General features: G+C 42.4%; 1 protein-coding gene across 2 annotated transcripts in view; it reads left to right on the top strand.

Moving 5' to 3' along the window:
• The window catches only part of MAD1L1 (mitotic arrest deficient 1 like 1), a 356,738-nt gene that overhangs the window by 156,249 nt on the left and 181,018 nt on the right, over positions 1–19,471 (top strand). For both annotated transcript variants that reach the window (XM_032704408.1, XM_032704409.1), the window contains one exon: positions 17,349–17,405. In XM_032704408.1, the coding sequence (XP_032560299.1) occupies positions 17,349–17,405 (57 nt within the window). The remainder of the gene's footprint in view (positions 1–17,348; positions 17,406–19,471) is intronic.

Raw genomic sequence — 19,471 nt, 5'->3', positions numbered from 1 at the left:
CCTCCGTACAATCTTAAACATCCACTGGTCAGATTATGTGACCAATACATCTGTTCTTGAGCAAGCAGCAGTCACAAGTGTAGAGGCCATGCTGATGAGAACACAGCTGCGTTGGGCAGGGCACGTCTCAAGGATGAAGGACCACCGCCTCCCTAAGATCTTGCTCTATGGTGAACTTGCCACTGGCTGCCGCAAGAGAGGAGCCCCGAAGAAAAGATACAAGGACTCCCTGAAACAACATCTCAGCCTTGGCCATATTGATCACCATAATTGGTCCACTCTGGCCTCAAATCGGGAGGCTTGGAGACACAGCATCTATAACGCAGCGGAAGCCTTTGAGAACACACGCAGGATCTCTCTCGAGGAGAAAAGGCAACGCAGGAAGAACCGTGTCTTGCTGAATACTTCATCTAAGGAGTCTTTCTGTTGTGCCTTTTGCAACCGGATATGTCTGTCACGTATTGGCCTCATAAGTCACCAACGTGCCTGTAACAAATGTGGATAAAGCCTTCCCAAATCTTCGTTCGCGAAGCCCAGCCATGATGATTTGTATTAAGGTCATGAATTAGAGTATAGCACTGTTGCCAGTTATAACTTGAACAGAATTCAGAGAAAGGTGCCTGGACTTCTCTTTATTTTTCTCTTTTTCTTTTTCACTTCAATGTGACCAGCCTACTAATATTTGGAAAAGGCTGGAAGCAGAGTAAGTGAAAAGCCCAGCTGATAGCAGTTTTCATCATGCTGTGAATAAAAACTAAGCTGTTGATATAGATCTGCTCTGTTCAGGGGTGGTCCAGGTAAATTGTAAGGAACAATTCTGTTTTCTCAGAGGCTTTGCAATTTATCTATTTGCTTTAATCAGTGTTAATGTCAAATGTGCTTTGATTGTGCTAAAAGCTTTTCAGCAAAACAAACTGGAAGTCCAAAGTTGCAGAGAAAGCCACAGTCTTCCTGTAATGCAAGTTGTAACATTCTTTTGAACTTTATTTATGCTGTTTAATAAAACAGGCAGCGCTATAGAGTACATGTGCCATGAATCCAGCTGTAGTGACAGTATCATGGCTATGAAATGCATGGCACATTGATTTGACTTATTGAACTGATTTATGTTTTCAATTTGTTTAAACGGCTCTAATGGTTGCAGCTCTGACAGATGTACGCTCACATTTCTAGTTCTGTTCAAGCCCACATTAAAACCAGAACTGATTCCTTGTTTAAAGCATTGATTTTTATCTGTTCTGTGTTCCCGTGCCTGCAATCCACACGTCAGACTCCCAGATGTGAGTTCTTGTAGCATCAACTTTCCTTCCTTTTGGAAAATTGTAGAAACAGTTTCATTGGAAAGCAGATTCTTGGAAGAGTTGCTAAACCCAAATATTTTTGATTTTTAAAGGAAATCAACAAGAAGCTTGAAAGATTACATGTTATGGTATTATTGGTGTATGAAAACACAATGAGTTATTCACTATCCATGAACAGAGTAATTACTTTGTAGAGGTAATTTTAAGTAGAATATCTTGTGTAATGAGAGAGGGTTTGAGGCTTCTTTGTATAAAGGTTACCACTGTACATTATTTGTATACACAAAGAAATGATGAGTGTCTGTATCAGTATCAATTATGGGAGTATCTCTTGAAAGCCCACAAACTCTGAATTTTTCTTGCAGTCCAGGCTGTGCAATGCAGTTGGGAACTGGCCTGATGGTAGAGACCATAAACCAATAATCTTTGTGGCAGATATTATTGCTAAGCTCATTATTACCAACGCTATCTTTGGCAATTATATTCTGAGTACTCTCATTTTATTAACATACAGATTCAGAGTTCTTCACTTTCTGATGATCTGGTTTACTCCCTTTTACAAAAGGTCATTTCATCAGTGAAAATGCAGCCTTTAGGATAGATCAGCTCCCCGATTCCTCAAATATTCAGATAAAATATGTGCTCCTTTGACCTCCATGGGTTCCACTTAGCAAATTAAGGTGCTGGTTTCTGAAGCATTCTGTGACCTCTTGTGTGAAGAAAGGCATTAGGGACAGCTGGAATGATGTCTGCAGGGCTACAGGGACAAACCCCTGTCCCTCTAGGTGGGAACACTCAAGCAGTGCCTAAGCCATGTCCATTAGTTCTTTGCGTTGCTCACATATGGGTGTGAAAGGGCAGGAGCCCCTCTTTCAGAGTGCTGAAATGACACACCCCTTCTTCAAAGAGCCTTGGCTGGAGGTACCTGGGCCCCCCAAAGCTGCCGTTCCTGCTTGGAGGGGATTGCTCTGTGCTCAAAGATCATCTGAGTGTACTTAATTGTCTCTCAGCTGCAGCATGGCAGCACACAGAGCTGCTGAAAAGAGAGAATTGTTAGCATTACGGATGGTATTTATTTAGAGCTGCTCATTGTGCTTGGCACAGGCTGCCTGGGGGCTTGTGAGGAGTGCAGAACTACCTATGCAGATGGATGTAATTCCTGGGAATGTTTATAGCTGTATAAAATACACAATGAGTCTTAAATTCTTTCAACATACATGGTACTAAGCATACCCAAGCTTGTATGAATGTGTTAATTATTTTCATGTATTATGGCTCCCAAAAAACACATGTAAATACATGTTTATACATACATAAGTGTCCCTAGGAAAGCATGTCTAAAGAACTCCAGATGAGTGATTTTATGCTCTTAAAATAATAATGTCCCAGGCTAATTCTACAGGCTTTTTATTGCTTTGCTGTTTACGTACATTGCTGAAGACAGTAGGTGAGACTGTCACAGCTGTACAGAGAAATGACATTTATCTTCCAAGTGCAGCATGACCTTATCGTTCATAAGTAGCATTTCCTCTCAGGATAATGAGCACCTTTTTATTTAGGCCATGCAAGACCCACAGTCATTGTATCTGATTTCTACAGCCCATCAACACTGTACACATTACTGTAATTATTGTGGATGTTATTTTCTGTTGCATTCCGCTTGCTCTTTGGATTACACTTGGCCCTGAACAGAAAAGGGGACTGAGAAAGGAAAATGTCACACTCAAGTCTTCATGAATATCTGCGGGCTGCTGCATGGCACAAATACGACCACTCCTACAGCAAATGTACTTTTTTATACCTTTCCTGTATGGCCTCCTGCACAAAGAGAGTGAGTCACCATTTTGACATGTACCAGCCCAAGCTGGTGTTGCCCTGAGGTCAGGCACTTTTAGGCACAGGTGAATCTTTGTAGCTGTTTATCTGCTTGGTTAAGAAGAAAGAAAATTTAAACATGACGAGGAGCTTAAAAAAGCAACAAACAAGTGTTGACAATTCTTCCTTGCAAATATTTATGTCAGAGAGCTCTCTCTCTCGTGCTCCATGTTGCCTTGCCCCAGCTCTCTTGCTTGATTTAACTTTGCCTGCAGAGTTAGGTGTGTGTACTCACTGCATCCCTCGTGGTGCCTGGACCCGCCTCTGAAACAGAGCTCCCAGCCTCTGAGCATCCCACTGTGTGGCAGAGGAGAGGTTCAATACAGCCTGTGCCTTTGTGGCAGGAGCTAATAACTGAGATTATCTCGGCATATGTTCCTGCTTCTTCCCTTTCTCTGCCAAGTGGAGATCTTTCTTGTTTCTATAGCACAGCTTTGCTAGGCAGGCGTTCAGGAGCGAGGAGGCTCAAAGGTTTCTAATGGGACCATCAGGCAGTTTCACCTTTTGCCTTGTCAGGCTGCATTTGTTGGAGCAAGAAGCAATTGTGGGTTGCTGGATTGCTTTCCTGAAATGAATTGCTGTTTGCTTCACTCAGAGAAGATAAACACTCGCATCTCTAAAATATCACCTGTCTGGCATCTTTGTTGGCAGTCTCAGCAGACGGGCCAAAGGAAACAAATGGACCATGTCTAAGATAAAATTGCAGTGCTCCCTCTGGAGTTAATCCTTTCAGCCCAAAACTGAGCAGCACTGATGGGATGATGTAAGGAAATAGGCCCTTCTGTTCCTTCTGCTCAATTTTATGGATAAACAAAAGACTTCAGCCTCAAGTTGATTAATCTTACACTTGGCCCCCTCCTGCAAGATTTTACAATGAAAATTTAACTGATGGTTGGCAAACACAGAATATATATTATGCCTATGCAATGCAAGAATGGTTCTTTACCTGTTCTGTTCTTGTCTGCACTGGTTTTTTTGTAGCCCTTGCATACTCTTTCCAAACCTTTTTCTAAGGAGGGGAAGATATTAACTGCTGAAGCTTAAAAGTTTGGATTTTAGGCCATTTTGATAGCCTTCTCCACCTTCATACAGGAGAAATTAGTTTGAGAAAGCTGTAAATCTGTGCAGAGCTGGCTTGGGATCAGCCTTCATCCCCATGGAGGAGAAGGCTCTGAGGAGGTCCTGGGCTGCTCACTGGCAAACTCCATGTGCTGGGCAAGGTCTGCCATGGAGTTGCAAGGAAGCACTTTGCAGGAGTAGTGAAGGACCTTAAAGCTAGTCAAACTCTTTGGAAGGGGAAACCAGGTGGTTTTCTGCTCCTTGGATTCTGTAAGAGCCTCCTTCAGGCTTGAAAGAAGGAGCATAAGATTAAGAGGACTAATTAAAAAGGATAATTAAGTTGGCTGCTTTGACGAATGCCAGAAAGCTGGAGACTGAGGATGTTGTGGGCAGTCGACTAGCTGTGGGAAAGAGGAGGAGAATGAGCAGACAGTTGGAACAAGAGCTGTGAAATAAAAGTTCCAGTTATTTTGAGAAATGATTATTCAATATTTAAAGTGTAGTTTATTAAAAATTTTCCTGCAAATGTTTTCCAGAAACAAGGCTCTCTCTGTGTATGACTCAGATTCTTCCAGCTCTGTTTTTCATTGACATGAGTATTTTCATTTTCTTATGACGTGGATGGCTGCTTAACTTTAATAGTGTTGAGTCCACTCCTGTTATGATGACTCTTAGCACAAGTCAGCTGCACAAACACTTCCAGTGCTTCACTTCAATGGCTGCACTTCATATGTTGAATTTGATATGTAGAAAAGACTAGAAATTAGTCCAAGATGGCCCAGAGAAGCTTGACTTCTCACTTAAGACTACTGATAACCTAAAACCCTTCTTTAACTTGTGGGTGTGGGGGGATCTTCGGGGCCTCTTCAGTCTGAAGTGTGTGTGCCTTCTCCTATCCCTGATCCTTCATTCTCTACAAAACTAGAGGCAAAAACGTAGTTGGGCATTCCATACATTTTAATGTCTCTTTATCCTTCCTTCCCACACACCATTCTTTTCTGTTTCTTTGTATTTTTACCACATTTCTTCTACCTTGTCAGCCACCTCCTTCCCAACAAACCATTAAGCAATAAGAAGAGAAAACAAAAAAACCCCTTGCTGTTCCCTTCAAGTGCTTGCCTTGCATTTGTTGCCTATTTATAGCTGATTCATTTAAACCACAATAGCAGTCAATCAGAAATGTGGTGAATCCTTCTTTCAAGAGCGTGCCAAGAGAGGATCTTTTTAGTTTACTTGCTTTTTTTTATGATTTTTGTTGGAGCCTCTACAGCATGCCTAAATTCCATTGGGATTTATTTATTTTGAATAAATTCTCAAATAAAAGTAGCAGAGTTTTGTTCCTCTTCAAAGAAGTTACAGGAGCATGACTATGGCGTGCAGGGATGTTTGATTTTATTTGAGAGTATTTTACACATTTTTTTTTCCTTCCAGTTGGCATCTTGGACGATTTTTTTACTTTCTCCATCTAAGGAATTTCTTTGGATAGAGAGACTGTTAACCTCTTTTTTTTTTTTTCTTTCTTTCAGTTTTTTTTCCCCTATAACTTCAGGCAAATTCTACCTCTAGTCTGTTTGTAGTACAAACCTGGTGGGCTATAATATTGGAATTGTAAATTGTGACTGCCCATGTGGCCTTACAGAGGTCACATGATCTTTGAGCTTGGGTTTCTCCTTTTGTTGAGCAGGTTGGTGCTCCCATCTGCAGCCCTTCATGGGGTTTTGGAGAGGTGGAGGAAGTTTATACAGGCAGATCCTAAATAGCAAGGCAGGAGCTGTGGGTGAGACATTTGTACACCATAGATGAGATGTTGCATGAGACTCACACTAATAAACTCTGCTGGACTTCTGCTGGTTCCATGGAACATGCTGAGGTGTGGAGCATTGCCAGAGTCTCTGAAGTGAAGCTTGTCTGCAAGGAACCTGGAAACCACTGATTTATGCCATACCTGGAAGTGGAAGTGCTACCATTCTCCTTCAAGGGGAGGAGCTCTTTGATGTTGGGGAGGTATGTGTTGGGAATAGAAACTGCAATTTTTTTAAAATACTTCAAATTACTCATAAGGACTAAGGTTGTTTCTGCTTTCCCCAAACAGATTTAGAAAGCAAATACTGTTTTAAAGTGGGTCTCTGCATTTGCCATAGCATTTGCAAAATGTTTTAGCAGCCAGTAGATGTACTAGTGTGGAGTTTTCCCCCTTTCTTGTTCTGCCCTTACTGCTCTTTGTTTTTATGCCATGACACCCTGGCAGGACAAGAATGAGGCAGAGTCATCTGGAGGGCTGACTCAGATACATAATTCCAAAAGTAATTCCTGCTTGGCCTCAAACATGAATATACCTTCTGTGTCAAGGAGCCTCTGCTAACCTTGCCTTGCTCACAGTGCTGTGCCGATAGCACAGGAGCAGGAAGGTACAGGCTGAAGGAGGACAATTATCCTATTTGTTTTTTCCATCTCACCACCCGTGATGGGATTTGATTCTGTGCTCTGGACCCTCCTGGGTCAGTTGTATTCAGAGCAGCCGTCGGCACAGATCAGCTGTGCTAAGCACACTGTGACATTTGGAAATCCCTGTCTGGAAGGGGAATTGAGCAATGAGCTTCTGCTAATTATAATAGCTATGTTTAAAATGTGATGTTTGCTTTGTTCAGCAAAATCCAACTATACAGCCAGACTAGAGGCTGGAGACGCTCTGGCAGCAGAGGAGACAGGTCCTCAACGCACACGATCCTGGGGGCGGAAGCAAGGGCAACTCAAGCATTGCTTTGTCAGAGCAAACATTGCACAATCTTGTCCTGGGGGTGGATGTTGTTACCTAGCAACTTCCAAGAGTGTTTGAAATTTGTTGGAGACCCTCTGAGGCTTAGGCAGTTTACCCACTGTTCTCCTCGATGCCAAAACCACGCTGGCTGTCATTTCACAAGCCACGGGTAGTGCTGGCTGAAACCTCTCCTTGACCTTTATTAGGGCTCGGACAACCAGTGCAGTAGTGCAGAGAACCAGAGCAAAAACCAAACTTGATTAAAATTAACCCAGAAGAAACCAAAGGTTTGATTTAAACGTGAATCTTCACCCAACAGTGTTTGCTGGTTGGCTCACAGAAGTTGCCCAGGGAAATGTGCTGACATGCCTGAGGGCTCCTGTTGGGAGTGTGTTTGTGGGGACAGCGGTGAGATATCATTAGGACAGAGCTCTCAGCACACACGTATCATTAAAGACGTCTTTTCTGAACTAGCACCACACGCCACCAGCTGCCAAGAGCCTTGGGAAGCTTAAAGGAAGGTTCTGGCCTCCTCAGGGGTGTGAGGTCAGTGTGAGTTGTTCGGTAGCTTTGGTATAACAGTTAAAAGGTTAGTGCAAATGACTGTGATATGAGGAGACTTCAATAAGAAGAAAACTCTAGCTATGCTGCTGTTTAGCTTCCAATATGCTTTGTTTCATTCAACTACAGATAATCTCACCACTGCTTCATTTGGGGCAGAGGCTTTCCATCCCTACTGTTTTTGTCGGAATTTCTGCTCAGATTCTAACTCCACTGTAAGGTTTCTTTTAGCTCTACTAAGTACTTGTGTTTCTTTCCAAAGACACTGGGCATCCACTTGTTTCCTCAGAAGCGTTGACACCCTGAGGCTCTGGGATGTAAAGCCTCTCCTTCTCGGCAAATAAGAATATTTTCCAGGTATTCAGCTGTCAGCTCAGTGGAAAGAAAATGTTGCTTTATGGTTGGTAGACTGACAATAACTCTTTATCCCTTTAAATTAAAAGTGACACACTCACATAAATCATTATAACAATACTGTGTGCAAACACTCTGCCTGAGTCCACAGGAGTTATGAGATGACAGTGAATTGGGGTGAATACCCTTATTCTTGACTTTGAGAAGTGCAATGACAATGAATCACTCTTAGTGATGAGATGCAGCAGTGCTGACTCATCGGGCTGAAATTAGAAGGACTTTTTTAGTTAGAGATGTAATTCCACCATTTTTTCTGATGAACGGATAAGAGTGAACATTTTTGTTGACTAATTTACAGTTTTCATCAATAAAATGCCGTTTCTTTTTCTCTAGGTATCAAACCTAGTTGGAGGCAACTCATGGGGAGAACTTAGATCCAGAGGTGCTACATCTGTTTCAGAGCTGGGTGCTGGTATCCCTTCATTTCACTTTTAGAGATTTGACCACAGCACAGTGAAATTAATTCTCTTTAGTGTTCTCCAGATGATTTGTATTCCTTTACCTATTTGTTATATCCCTGTGGAATGGGCTGATACTCTCCTAATATTTTTGAGTTACACTAATATATTAATAATCTGTTTTACTCCTGGCAAGAGATTTGTGGCCAATCCTCAGCAGACAGACTTGATGCCAGTTTATCTTTCTGCAGTCGGGTTAAAAATTTTCCTGTGGGGAGCAGCAAAAGAGAAGGGACTCCCTGCTACATCGGCACACTCAGCTACTTTTCCGAGGTAGGAATATTGCTGAGCCCACAAAAAGAATATTAGTGGCAGGGGCTTCTCTGAGGGGTGTCCCAGTGATGGGGAATGACTCCTTTGGAGAGTCCATCAGCATCCAGCAGTCACTTGTGTATGTCCTGGAGATGCTGTACAGGCCGACTGCATCATGCTGGAAGCAATTGGCTTGGCAGAGTTTCATCAGTCAGGCTGCCCTTTGCTGTTGAGGAAGCAGCTGCAAACTCACATTTTTTGTTTGGCGCTGTATTCTCTCCCCAGGGACTGCAGCACTGTTTGATTAGGATGGAGGGAAGGAGACCTATTGCAAAAGTATATTATTCCCAGTAGAGCTGTGCTAATCTTTTTGGTCTCTGTGCTCCTTCTTAGCAAGGTGTTGAACAAAAACATTAAGGGAAAATAGGAGGAGAGAGGAGTTGCTGGGATGTTGCTCTTTAGCCTCACCTCAACCTCAGCTGCAGCTCAGAGACTAAAACAACAAATAATTGTTCTTGTTTTGAGATGTTTTTGCAAATGTAAGGCTGTTTTGTTACTTGAGCCCATTATTTTCCTCCCTATCTGCATGCCTTTCAGTCTGGCATGGGCCTGTCTGATCTCCAGGGACTCATCCTTTCCTGAATTGAATGCTCTGCATTTTTCCATCTCCCAGTTTGCTCTGGTGCTGTGTGCCTTCCCTGGCAGCATCTGTCTGGGAGATTATGCGAACAGCGTCGATGTAATAGATTTAGAGAAGTTCAGAGTCTTTCTCCAAGTTTTACATTTTGTTGGAGTTGTGAAGGTCACCTTTGCTTTGAGGATCAGGGAGATGAGGTTGCTGCCACTTCTGAACGTGTTGGTGCTTGACTTCTGCACTTAATACGGTGCTTAATCCTTTTAGTGCCCGAGTGGTGTGGCCCATCTGGTGTGGTTTGTGTCAATAGTGGCACCTTGAGCTCAGAGATTATCCTTGATCGAAGGTTTCTGAAGAGCAAGTATTATCTTTACATTAGAGAGGGAGAGAAAAGAAGGAGTTTCAGAGTTTAGTACTTGGCCCTGGGTCTCTCAGCAGCTGTTAGACAGAGTGGGAACAAAAGCCAGGTCTCTGCTGCAGGACTATGCAGCTTACTTTAAGCTAGGTCAAGTGATTTGCCAGGGATAAGGACATGGGCAATTTCTACTTGGAATCCTGTCTTCTTCCTATCAGTTGTTCTACAGTCACTTCATTAGCACTCTTTTCTCATCATCTGACTAGCTAGAGTTTGGGGTTATTTCCTTATAATAAGCTTACTGTCAAGAATTCTTGACATTACTAAGTGATTGTGTCTCTTAAAGAGAAGGAGAGAGATTGGTGTGTCCTTGAGACTTAAGAGCAAGAGAAACGTTTGGTTATTATCTCTTTGTCCAGTAAATCTTGATAGAGTGTTGACAGGAGCCCATATCTTTGCTAGAGGAGATGTTTTCCCAGTGTCTTTGGCAATTATAGCAATGACTTTGGCAATTTTTCAATTTGCAGTATCATTTTTTGTTTAGCACCCAAGAGTCTTTGCTTTATTCCTCTCACATTTTGGTAACCAGCTGGTTTTTGTCTCTCACTGGGGGGCGGCATTTCCCTGCACAAATCCAGTACAAAACTGGTTTTCGGAGAAGGAGCAGCTCTTGCTTCTCTGATGAAAAACACTCTCACTGCTCTCTGCACAAAGCAGTGGCCTTCAGTCCCTGGGTCTTGTGGTTTGCTGTGATGCCCAGGAGCACGAGTCTCTGGGGATGTGGGACATCTGGCTTACAGGCATTCTAGTTTCCTGTGTTTCCTGTCCTTGCTTGGGGTAAAATTAAGGACTAAATTATGTGGAAAACCGCATAAACTGTGGCCTGAGACACATGCTTTTCATTGAGCTGTAAGCCTATCCTCATAACATAAATTATGTCAGTAAGTAGTGGTCTCTGGTTTGCCTATTGCAGCTTTTCTGCAAGTTGGACTGACTGTCATTTCACTGAATCCAAACTTCTCAAATACACTCAGAAGTTATTGGGGAATTTTCTTTTGCACTTTTGCATCCGACCAAGCCCCCTGCCACCTCCAATCCAGCTCCTGGGAGATAACATGGTGTTCTGGATGCTTTTGAGACAGCAACAGAGTTTATTTGTAACTGTTCTTTCCCACTTTATAAAGCATGTGCATTTGATTTTATAACCAGGAGAACTTTCTTGAGAACAGCAAAAAGGAGCCTGTAAAGCAGCAAAGAAATTATTTTAGCAACGGCTGGTACTCAACTGTCTTCCTGATTGTGTTCTCAACTGATGCAATTTTGTGAAAGATTGGCAATTTCAACTACAAACATCAAAATATGTTAAATTAGAAATGACCACTTAATCCAGTGTAATTCTGTAGTGCAGTTCAGACATGCTGAACCAATCCTGTGCTGCTGCCCTTGGGCAGTAATGATGTGTGGTGGGTTGAAGGCAGCAGGCATTGGCTAACATGGGATAAATGGATATCTAACTTTAAAGTATAAACAGGGAAATGCATTCAGGAGCTGTTGAAAGCTGAATCCCACGGGTGAGATTTCAGATTGAACACTAATGAAAATTTCATTTCAGTTCTCACAATATTTTAATATGCTGGATCACAGTATGCAAATAAAGTGAAGTCTTACTGCAAGTGGCTGATGAGTTACTTCTGTCTCGGTCTCTGCCACCCCCAGAAGTAATCTGTCTGTGGCTTTTGTGAAATCAAAGTTTTCTTCCTGTTTTTCCCACAAACCAGAGTCTTATTATTTGTGTTGGAGGTAATTAGTGACTGCAAAGTTCTCTTCAAGGTGTTCTCATCCTGTTCCTGTGTTGTTCCATGTAACTCATCAGTGTGGTGCCGAGGCTTTATGTTTTTAGACTGAATTGAATTCTAAGTGTTACAGTCAGTGCTTTCCTTATCAGAACTGTCCTGGGAGTGCTGCCATGTTTTCAGGTTTCCTTCTTTATTTCAGCTGCAGCTTCTAGGCACCTTATTTTCCATGTGTCTCCTGAATCTGATAGAAAGAAGTGATACTGTGGTTCTTTTCCCTTCTTACCCAGCCTCTGGCACCAGGTAAGATGTGCTGGCTTGGACCTTGTATTGGTCACATTGCTCTTTAGCCACACTCTAAGGCCATCAAGCTGGAGCCAAGAAGCTTCATCTTCTGTCTTCTTTTGTAAGTGATCAGAGGAATAAACCACTGTGAAATTACCCAGGGAGTGGGAGGCAGCCAGCACAAGGAAACTGAAGTGATTTGGCATGTTAGAACACACAAGATTCCGTATTTCTGTGATCGGTAGCCGATATATCCTTGTAAATTTGAATTGTGTGTTAACTTTCTCAAAGAGGAGAAGCAAGAATTTATCTTAGAAGTTAATTAATTTGAAATAGCTATTAATTAACATTATACCTAAATTTGCAAATTATCACACTTGACTTGAATTTGCATACAACTGTTGCATATAAAATACTTCTAAGGGTATCTTGGACTTCAGCAAGCTGTAAAAATGCCATTTATTGCAGCTGTGTTCCATCTTTGCCAGGCAAAACTTCCTCCTCCTCCCCTCCCCTGCAGAGGTGCTGCCCTTGCAACAAGTGGCCTTTCTTCTGAGGACCCACAGTTGGGATTTATAGCTGTGAAAGGACAACCTCAGCGTAGGCAGCTGTGTATATTCTCAGGTATTTCACCCTGATGAGGAAGAATAAAAATTGTTCTTTTTAATTTGGGGTAGTGAATGTTTCTCTGCCTGGTAAAGCACCGACGTTGTATTAATGTGACTGTTAAGATAATCATGTTGTTTGATGAAAGCATAAGACTAAAATGATGTTTCCAAATGAAGGCTGTTAAGATTTATTCCCCGTATGCAGCACACATAATTCTGCTTCCCTAACTCTTTGAAGCAAGCTTTTGTTTTATGGGGTTGGCTGTTGCTACCACTGTGCTGTGCTGTACCTATGAGCTACTTAATGTGCCACATCGAGGAGTAAATTAATGCGGGTCCACAAAGAGAGCGTTTCGATTTGCTAATTGCTTGTAGAGCGGAGGGTATTGTTGTGTAGAGAAAGACTGTTCATTAGAGATTGAGTAGTTAATTTTTCCCTACGAATGAGGCTCACATTTGAGCTGTTTGCCTATCGGTCAGGGCAGTCGGCTCACGTTCAGCCCCCGGGGAGGAGGGGGGGGCTGTTGGTGCAGTTGCTTTAACAGCGGCATTGTCACCACCAGATTGCTTTAGTTTCATTCATTAAACCCTCCCCGACCAGCCTCCTCCAGCGCCGTCAGTGAAGGCTGACTTTTGGAAGGTATAGAAGACAAATTATTGATGCAGGGAAGCAAGCTAAACAATTCAGAAATGTCTCCTTGGAGCTGAATCGGTTCCTCTCCTTGGAAACTGTTCCTGCTCCTCTTTCAGCCTGAGCTGCAGTGTCCCGGCGAGGCCGGAGCACAGGTTCTTCCCTTCCTGCCACTCTCTTTTGAGGATGACAATCCACTGACAGTAGATTAAACAGTGTTGTCATGTAAGATGAGTATTTTGAATTGACAAACACTTTTTTTGAAAGCTTAAAGTAATTGACTGAATACTTGAGAGGATTTTTACCCCCCTGCTTTGCTACTTGATTTTCTTTTACCTGGTTGTGCTGCCTTCTGTGGGTAAACTGCACTTTACATGTACTTGTATATCTGATTCGTAATATCTGTTTGCATATCAGATTTCTTACTGTTTGAGCTCAGTGTTCTGTGGGAATTGAACATATGTATTAAGTAGAGGGAATTTCCTTGGAGCTTTAAGTTAACTTCCGTGCACAGCCTGAGAATTCAACACAGAAGTCTATCCTACTGAGAGATTCCTGAGATACCAAGATGGATGTGATTGACTGAAAAGCCCCTAACACAGAGCTGAGCTACAAATAGAATCATGGAATGGTTTGGGTTGGAAGGACCCTTAAAGCTCATCTTGTTCCAACCCCTTGCCATGGGCAGGAACACCTTCCACTATCCCAGGTTGCTCCAAGCCCTGTCCAGTCTGGCCTTGAGCACTTCCAGGGATGGGGAATCCACAGCTTCTCTGGTCAGCCTGTGCCAGGACCTCACCACCCTGGTGGTGAGGTGAGAGTTTTTCCCTAATATCTACACCTACTCTTTTTCAGCTCAAAGCCTCTCCCCCTTGTCCTGTCACTACATGCTCCTCAGGTAGGGATGTGGCTTTTCCCATTGTGGAACTCTGAGATGGGACTGGCAAACTGCTCCAGCATCTGCTGACCCCCCTGTGCCTGCTGGTGCCAGGGCATCTCCTTCCCACCCACCCCGAGGGGCTCAGGTCCATCTCTCGTGCTTTTGTTGTCTGGAAATGGCCAGAGACGACTGAACCAAGAAGCCCAGCAGTTCATTCCTGAAAAGTTCCAAGAAACAACATGACACTGTTTCTTTCAGGTCTTTTCCAGCAAATGCCTTGGAGGGGCTGGGAGCAGGGGCTCAGCAGGATGCCAGGCACCCGGCCAGGGCCCTCTGCAGCTCCTTCCTTCCACGGCTGTGGGGGCTGGCAGCTCCTCTGGAGCACTCTGATTAAGTGAGATGTGGGGATAAGTTCAGAGCCTAATTTCTCCTTCATAATTAAAAAATTTGTGCATCTGTCATGCTGCTGGTGATTAGGTTGTATTTTCTTGTGGCCTAGAAGGAATATGGCAGTGAATCACTTTGCAAGCAGCTGTCCTCGAACAGCTGAGCGAGGCTCAATATTTGATTTAGGCTAATAAAAAGTCTGGGGGCAGGGCAGATGTTTACAAGCTGGACGTGATAAAGCATTCAGATCAGCTGTTCCACTGCCTGGTGAGTGCAGACAGTGGGGACCCCACTGAAGGTTTGGGTTTTGTGTTGTGCTTCCCCACCTGCCTGCATAGGTGGGCACGGACAGGGAGCAGGAGGGTCCCCACTCTGGACTGCAAGTGCATCCGACAACATCAGCTGTGCTGGAGAAGCCTCCTTGTCTCCAGCTGTGTCACTCTAACAGCTCTCAATGCATTAAATATGTCCCTTTTGCTCTTCTGTGAGTGTTGTAGTCAAACCATATGTTTAAAAATCTTTTAATCTTCATAAATCATTTCTTCCAGCACTCTGGTAAGTTTAGTTGCTGCTCTCCGAATTCCCACTAGTTACTGACTCTTTCCCTTTGAGATGAGCTGCCTAGAAATAAATGCAATGAAGAAAACCTACTTTGTGATTTAGTTCTTATCTGATTGCTTCTCCAAATCATATTGATCTGCTGTTATCATGCTGCTGGCTTGGACTTGCTGTCCAGGTTTTGCCTCTGGGTCTCTGCTGGCATAGCACCTTGAAATGGTTATTTTCCCCAAACCATATTATATATAAGATAAATTATGGCATATTTCCTGCTTGTATTTTCGATTTCTCCCATCCCTTTGTATTATTTCTCCCCTGTCTAAAAGCTTTTTTCATCCTCTTCCTGAAGTAAAATGTGTCAGAGTCTTTGCTATCCTTTTTTTTTCTGACTTTTATCAAGGTATTCTACTTTAAAATGCTCTCATACCCATCTAGTTAAACAGGCTCTTAGGGTACTGTTGTCTTGGTATTATAAAGAGAAATATTTACACTCTGAAGGTGACCAGAGCTCGGCACAGTGTGGTGGATTGATCCAGGCTGGGTACCTGGTGCCCACCAGAGCTCAGAGGATTGAGCCATGAGGGAATTCACACTTTTTTTCAGCGTGAGTTACTCTGTGATTCTGTAGGAGTCTGTGTGAACAGGAGGCTGAACAGAGACATGACCCTCAAATTCAGGAATGGTAGATACTGTAAGAAAATATGTAATTTTTAATGTAGTCCTTAATTCAGTGTTTCTTATATCTAGTTTAGAATAGGCTACCGGTTCCCACCTAAAGGTCATTTTCATATAGATAAGGCTAATAAATATACAGAAAAGTTGGGGTAGTTCTTAATCAAAAATATTCAGTTGGTCTTGAGATGTTTTGCAAAGTTTATGCCAGCACCTCTCCTAAACAACATCTCTGAGGGTGTGTTTTCTAACTCTCCCCAAGTGACTTTCTCCTGGCTCCCACCTGCTGCTGTCATTGTACCTGATTCAGTAGCAGTGGGGAAAAAAATCTTTCCCAGGTGTCTGCAAATTTATGGTTTCCTGACATTCCAGTATCAAACTTGGTGATAATTTCATTTTTTCTTCTCACTTGCTTGTCCAGTCACTCCAGTTTTGGTTGGGGCTGGCATCTCCTGCAGTGTTTAATGAGCGTGTTTCATTCTCCTGTGCCAGGTCCTAGGCTTATATTAAAACCCTTTTCATCCTATTTGAGTGTCTGTTCCTTAAATAATGTCACATCATCCCCTGCCCTGCACAGCAAGGAGCTGAAACTTTTTCAGTTTCCACTGAGTTCTGGGGCCAGGGAAATCATGAACTGTTTGATTGTTTGTTTGCAAAATGTTCTGCTGTTTGTTTTGTTGTGCTGAACCCTAAGACAGTAATTTTTTTGTTTGCTTGTATTTCGGTGCAGTTAGCCTTCAAAGCTGAATGTTTTCCTTTTCACTGTTATAAACTGCTTTCTGTTTGTTGCTGGTTTGCATGTGGTACTCAAAAGACCCATTTCATGTGTGGTGAGAGATTGTTTGAGGGACTCCAGAGGGTTTTAATGATATTTGTTTGAAATTATATGAATTAGTTTGTAGGAAAGTTGTTTTTATTTCTCGTCTTTGTTTACATAGTTTAAATTAGCTTCTCTGTCATCACTTGTGACTACTTTTTGGGCTTTCTGCTAAATAGAGAAAGGCTTATTGCAGGCTAGCAAAGTGTTGGGAAATTAAAGATATGGGAAGTAATAGCACTCAAGTATTATATGTGGCTTCTCTTACCCATCTCCAAAATACCCATTTTGTTTAAAATCCTTTTTCATAAACAAAATTCTGTGAAAGATCCTTCTCTGAGTCGAGTTTCTGTTTCCCCCCAAGTCATGCAGGAATAACAGAAGATATTTCTGCTCTTGTTTGAGAATCTTTACATTTCAAATTTCTCCTTAAAAAAAAAAAACAAAAAACAAAAAACAAAAAACACAAACCCTTGCACTGGGATGTTTTCCTCACAGAAATTCAGGAGGTTTATGTTACAGAGCAGATTTTCTCAGTGTTTTACCACAGCAGATTGGAAGGCTTCCAAACCCAATCCTGAACCCCAGAACTTCAACAGAACATTTCCTGTGAAGTTACCTTGAAACAAACACCCTCCTTTCAGGAGCTGTGGAGCCAAACCTTTTCTTTCTCTAAAGTTAAACTTGGCAAAACAGGGTGGGTTTTAGACCACTCCTTCTCCAACTTCCAAAGAAATGAACGTGCTGTCTGGACCATGGGATTGAAATTTGAACTAGCTGATGTAGTGGAATTCTTCCCTGCAATAAACCTGTTCTTTCTAATGTGTGTAGGTTACAGGCTCTTTGGGACAGGATTGTCTCGTGGGATGGGATGCTGATAAGACAGAGTAAGACCTAACACTTATAATTGTTTTCCAATACTGTGAAAGTCCTAGTGCCTTTGGTGATTTGGGGGGAGGGGGGTTGGAGGGTGCTGTGACAGGGTGCAGTCTTGTTAAACTTCTACAATTGCATCCTAGACTTAATTTTCTATTCTTTTGTGTCTTGAAGGCTCAGCTGTCTCAGGTTCTGGAAGAAGTGGGAAACCACAAGCAAAGAGCAGAGATGGTAAGTGTTAACAATTTTTGCTTGTTTTTTTTTTAAATTGTTTTACAGGGTGGTAACATATGCAAAGTTCAGTTCATTTAAACAATGGTCAGTTCCAATTATTTGGAAATTAATAGCAAATAAGCATTGTAAAGGTTTGTGTTGCTACTGCCTGTCTTGGCTCCCTGTCTCCATACTCACCTGGAAAAAGTGTTGGATGAGATCTAGTGGCCTGTCTTCCTTTTTTTTGGCAATTTCCTTTCTCTGTAGCAGTTCTAGATCAGAAGCAAGCATTTAATTTCGTACTGAATTAACTCCTTTCTTTGGGGGCTTTTGATTCAGTCTCAAGTGTGCAAAGAACAATGAGATGAGATACGACAGAATTATCACTAACTATTTTTTTACAGTATCTGTTAATTTTCTGCTAGGTTTGTCTGTTTTATTGGCACTTCCTTCAAGGACCAAAAAGAATAGAGGCCACAAAACCAGACAGGAAGTTTATGTGCAGTTTAATGACTACTGTGTACAATTATTCATAATCAGGATTAAATGAGGTGTCAGCATTAAGCCATTTTGTGAACCATTGTTTTTGCTAATGGGTGAATTGTGGGATTCCTGCAACTTTTTCTAGTCACAAGAAAAACCTGAGCAGCATCCAAGACGTAGAGACTCGTTCTGTAGATATGATTAATTTTATTACTAATAAAAAAATAGGCCTGCATCAGTGGCAAGTAAATAGGTGCTAAACAGATATCTGTTCTAAAATCCAAATCATAAACTGTGGTTCCAACATGGATCTTTTTAACTTGTGCTGAACTCTAGTAGGGCACTGGAGGGCAGGACTACCGTGCCCCTGCTGTGCTGTTAATGGGTTGCCATACGTCTGTTGGTATCTTTTTTTTTAATTTGTGCCTCTTGCTGTTTCAACATCAGATTGTTCATAATGAGAGCGTTAATTAATTCCGGTTCTGGGGTGGTCTCACATTGTGGGCAAACATTTTTGTATGCCCAGCTGCTTTCTGTGGTGATGCAGTTCACAACTGATACTTCCAAAGAAAACTGAATTAATCCTATTTACCATCTGATCTCATTACGTGCTGCCTTGTTACAGTTTCAAATTCTATACAATCAATTTTGCATTGTGTTCACTGGATATATCAGAGGAAAAACTTGCTGTTGTGTTTTTAATGTTCTGATGCTTTGGGTTTTTTTTAAACATTTCAGAGTTTTTCTTTTGGGCTCATTAAGCCTGGGTTCTGAGTTGTTTGTTTGCCTTCAAAAATTTGTTGTATTAAACAGTCTAGCAGAGAGCTGGAGAAACCGGAACTTCTGGTGTTAAAGCATTAATTGGTGTTGTGCAACATCCATCAGCAGAGGATAAAGCAGCAGTCAGTATTCACTGTCTATTCCCAAGGGTTTCTCAGTGGAAAACTGCAGGTCTTGTGGTCTTCCAGTAAAGTTTACATCAACCTCCCATGAACAGGCTGTTTTCTGTGGTGCTTTAGACGATGAATTGCAGATTGTGAGGTGTGAGCTGTATTCAGCAGCTTGAATTTTGTTCAGTAAATACAGGGAAATTGCTTCACACAGAGGAAGAGAGGGATTTATTTTTTTTCCCCTCTTTTTCCCTTTTGAGGGAAAGCCTGGCAGTATAGTGCCTTCTTTTCACTGGTGGTGGATGGTTCTCCTGCATCCCCAGTTGAAATCTCCCTTGTAGGGAAAGTTGTATTGCTCTGTGTCTTCTACAATGTTGGCAGAGACAGAGATCTGTACCCTTTGGGTGGGGCTGTTCTGTAGCTGCCTGCCCAAGGGCTCCAGTGGATATACCATCAGCCCCACTCTCCTCTCTGCCATCCAGCAAAATGTTCTTTATATGGGTTTTTCTCCCCCTCTCCAGATCAGTGTCTCACCTGGATGGCCTTATTTTCATACTCCTTTAAATGTGACACTTCAGCAAAATTATTTGCCCAGTGTGGATTCCTGGCATCTCACCTTCCTTTTCCTGCCTTTTACCTGTGAGCCTCCAGTCTCAGTTTGATGCTGAGTGCCCGTGGCTGCAGGTGCAGAAGGGCTCATCCTACTCTGGG

This window comes from Chiroxiphia lanceolata, chromosome 16 (genome assembly GCF_009829145.1).
Source record: "Chiroxiphia lanceolata isolate bChiLan1 chromosome 16, bChiLan1.pri, whole genome shotgun sequence".
NCBI lineage: Eukaryota > Metazoa > Chordata > Aves > Passeriformes > Pipridae > Chiroxiphia > Chiroxiphia lanceolata.
The sequence above is the reverse complement of the archived record's forward strand: the minus strand, read 5'-3'. Positions and strand labels throughout refer to the sequence as shown.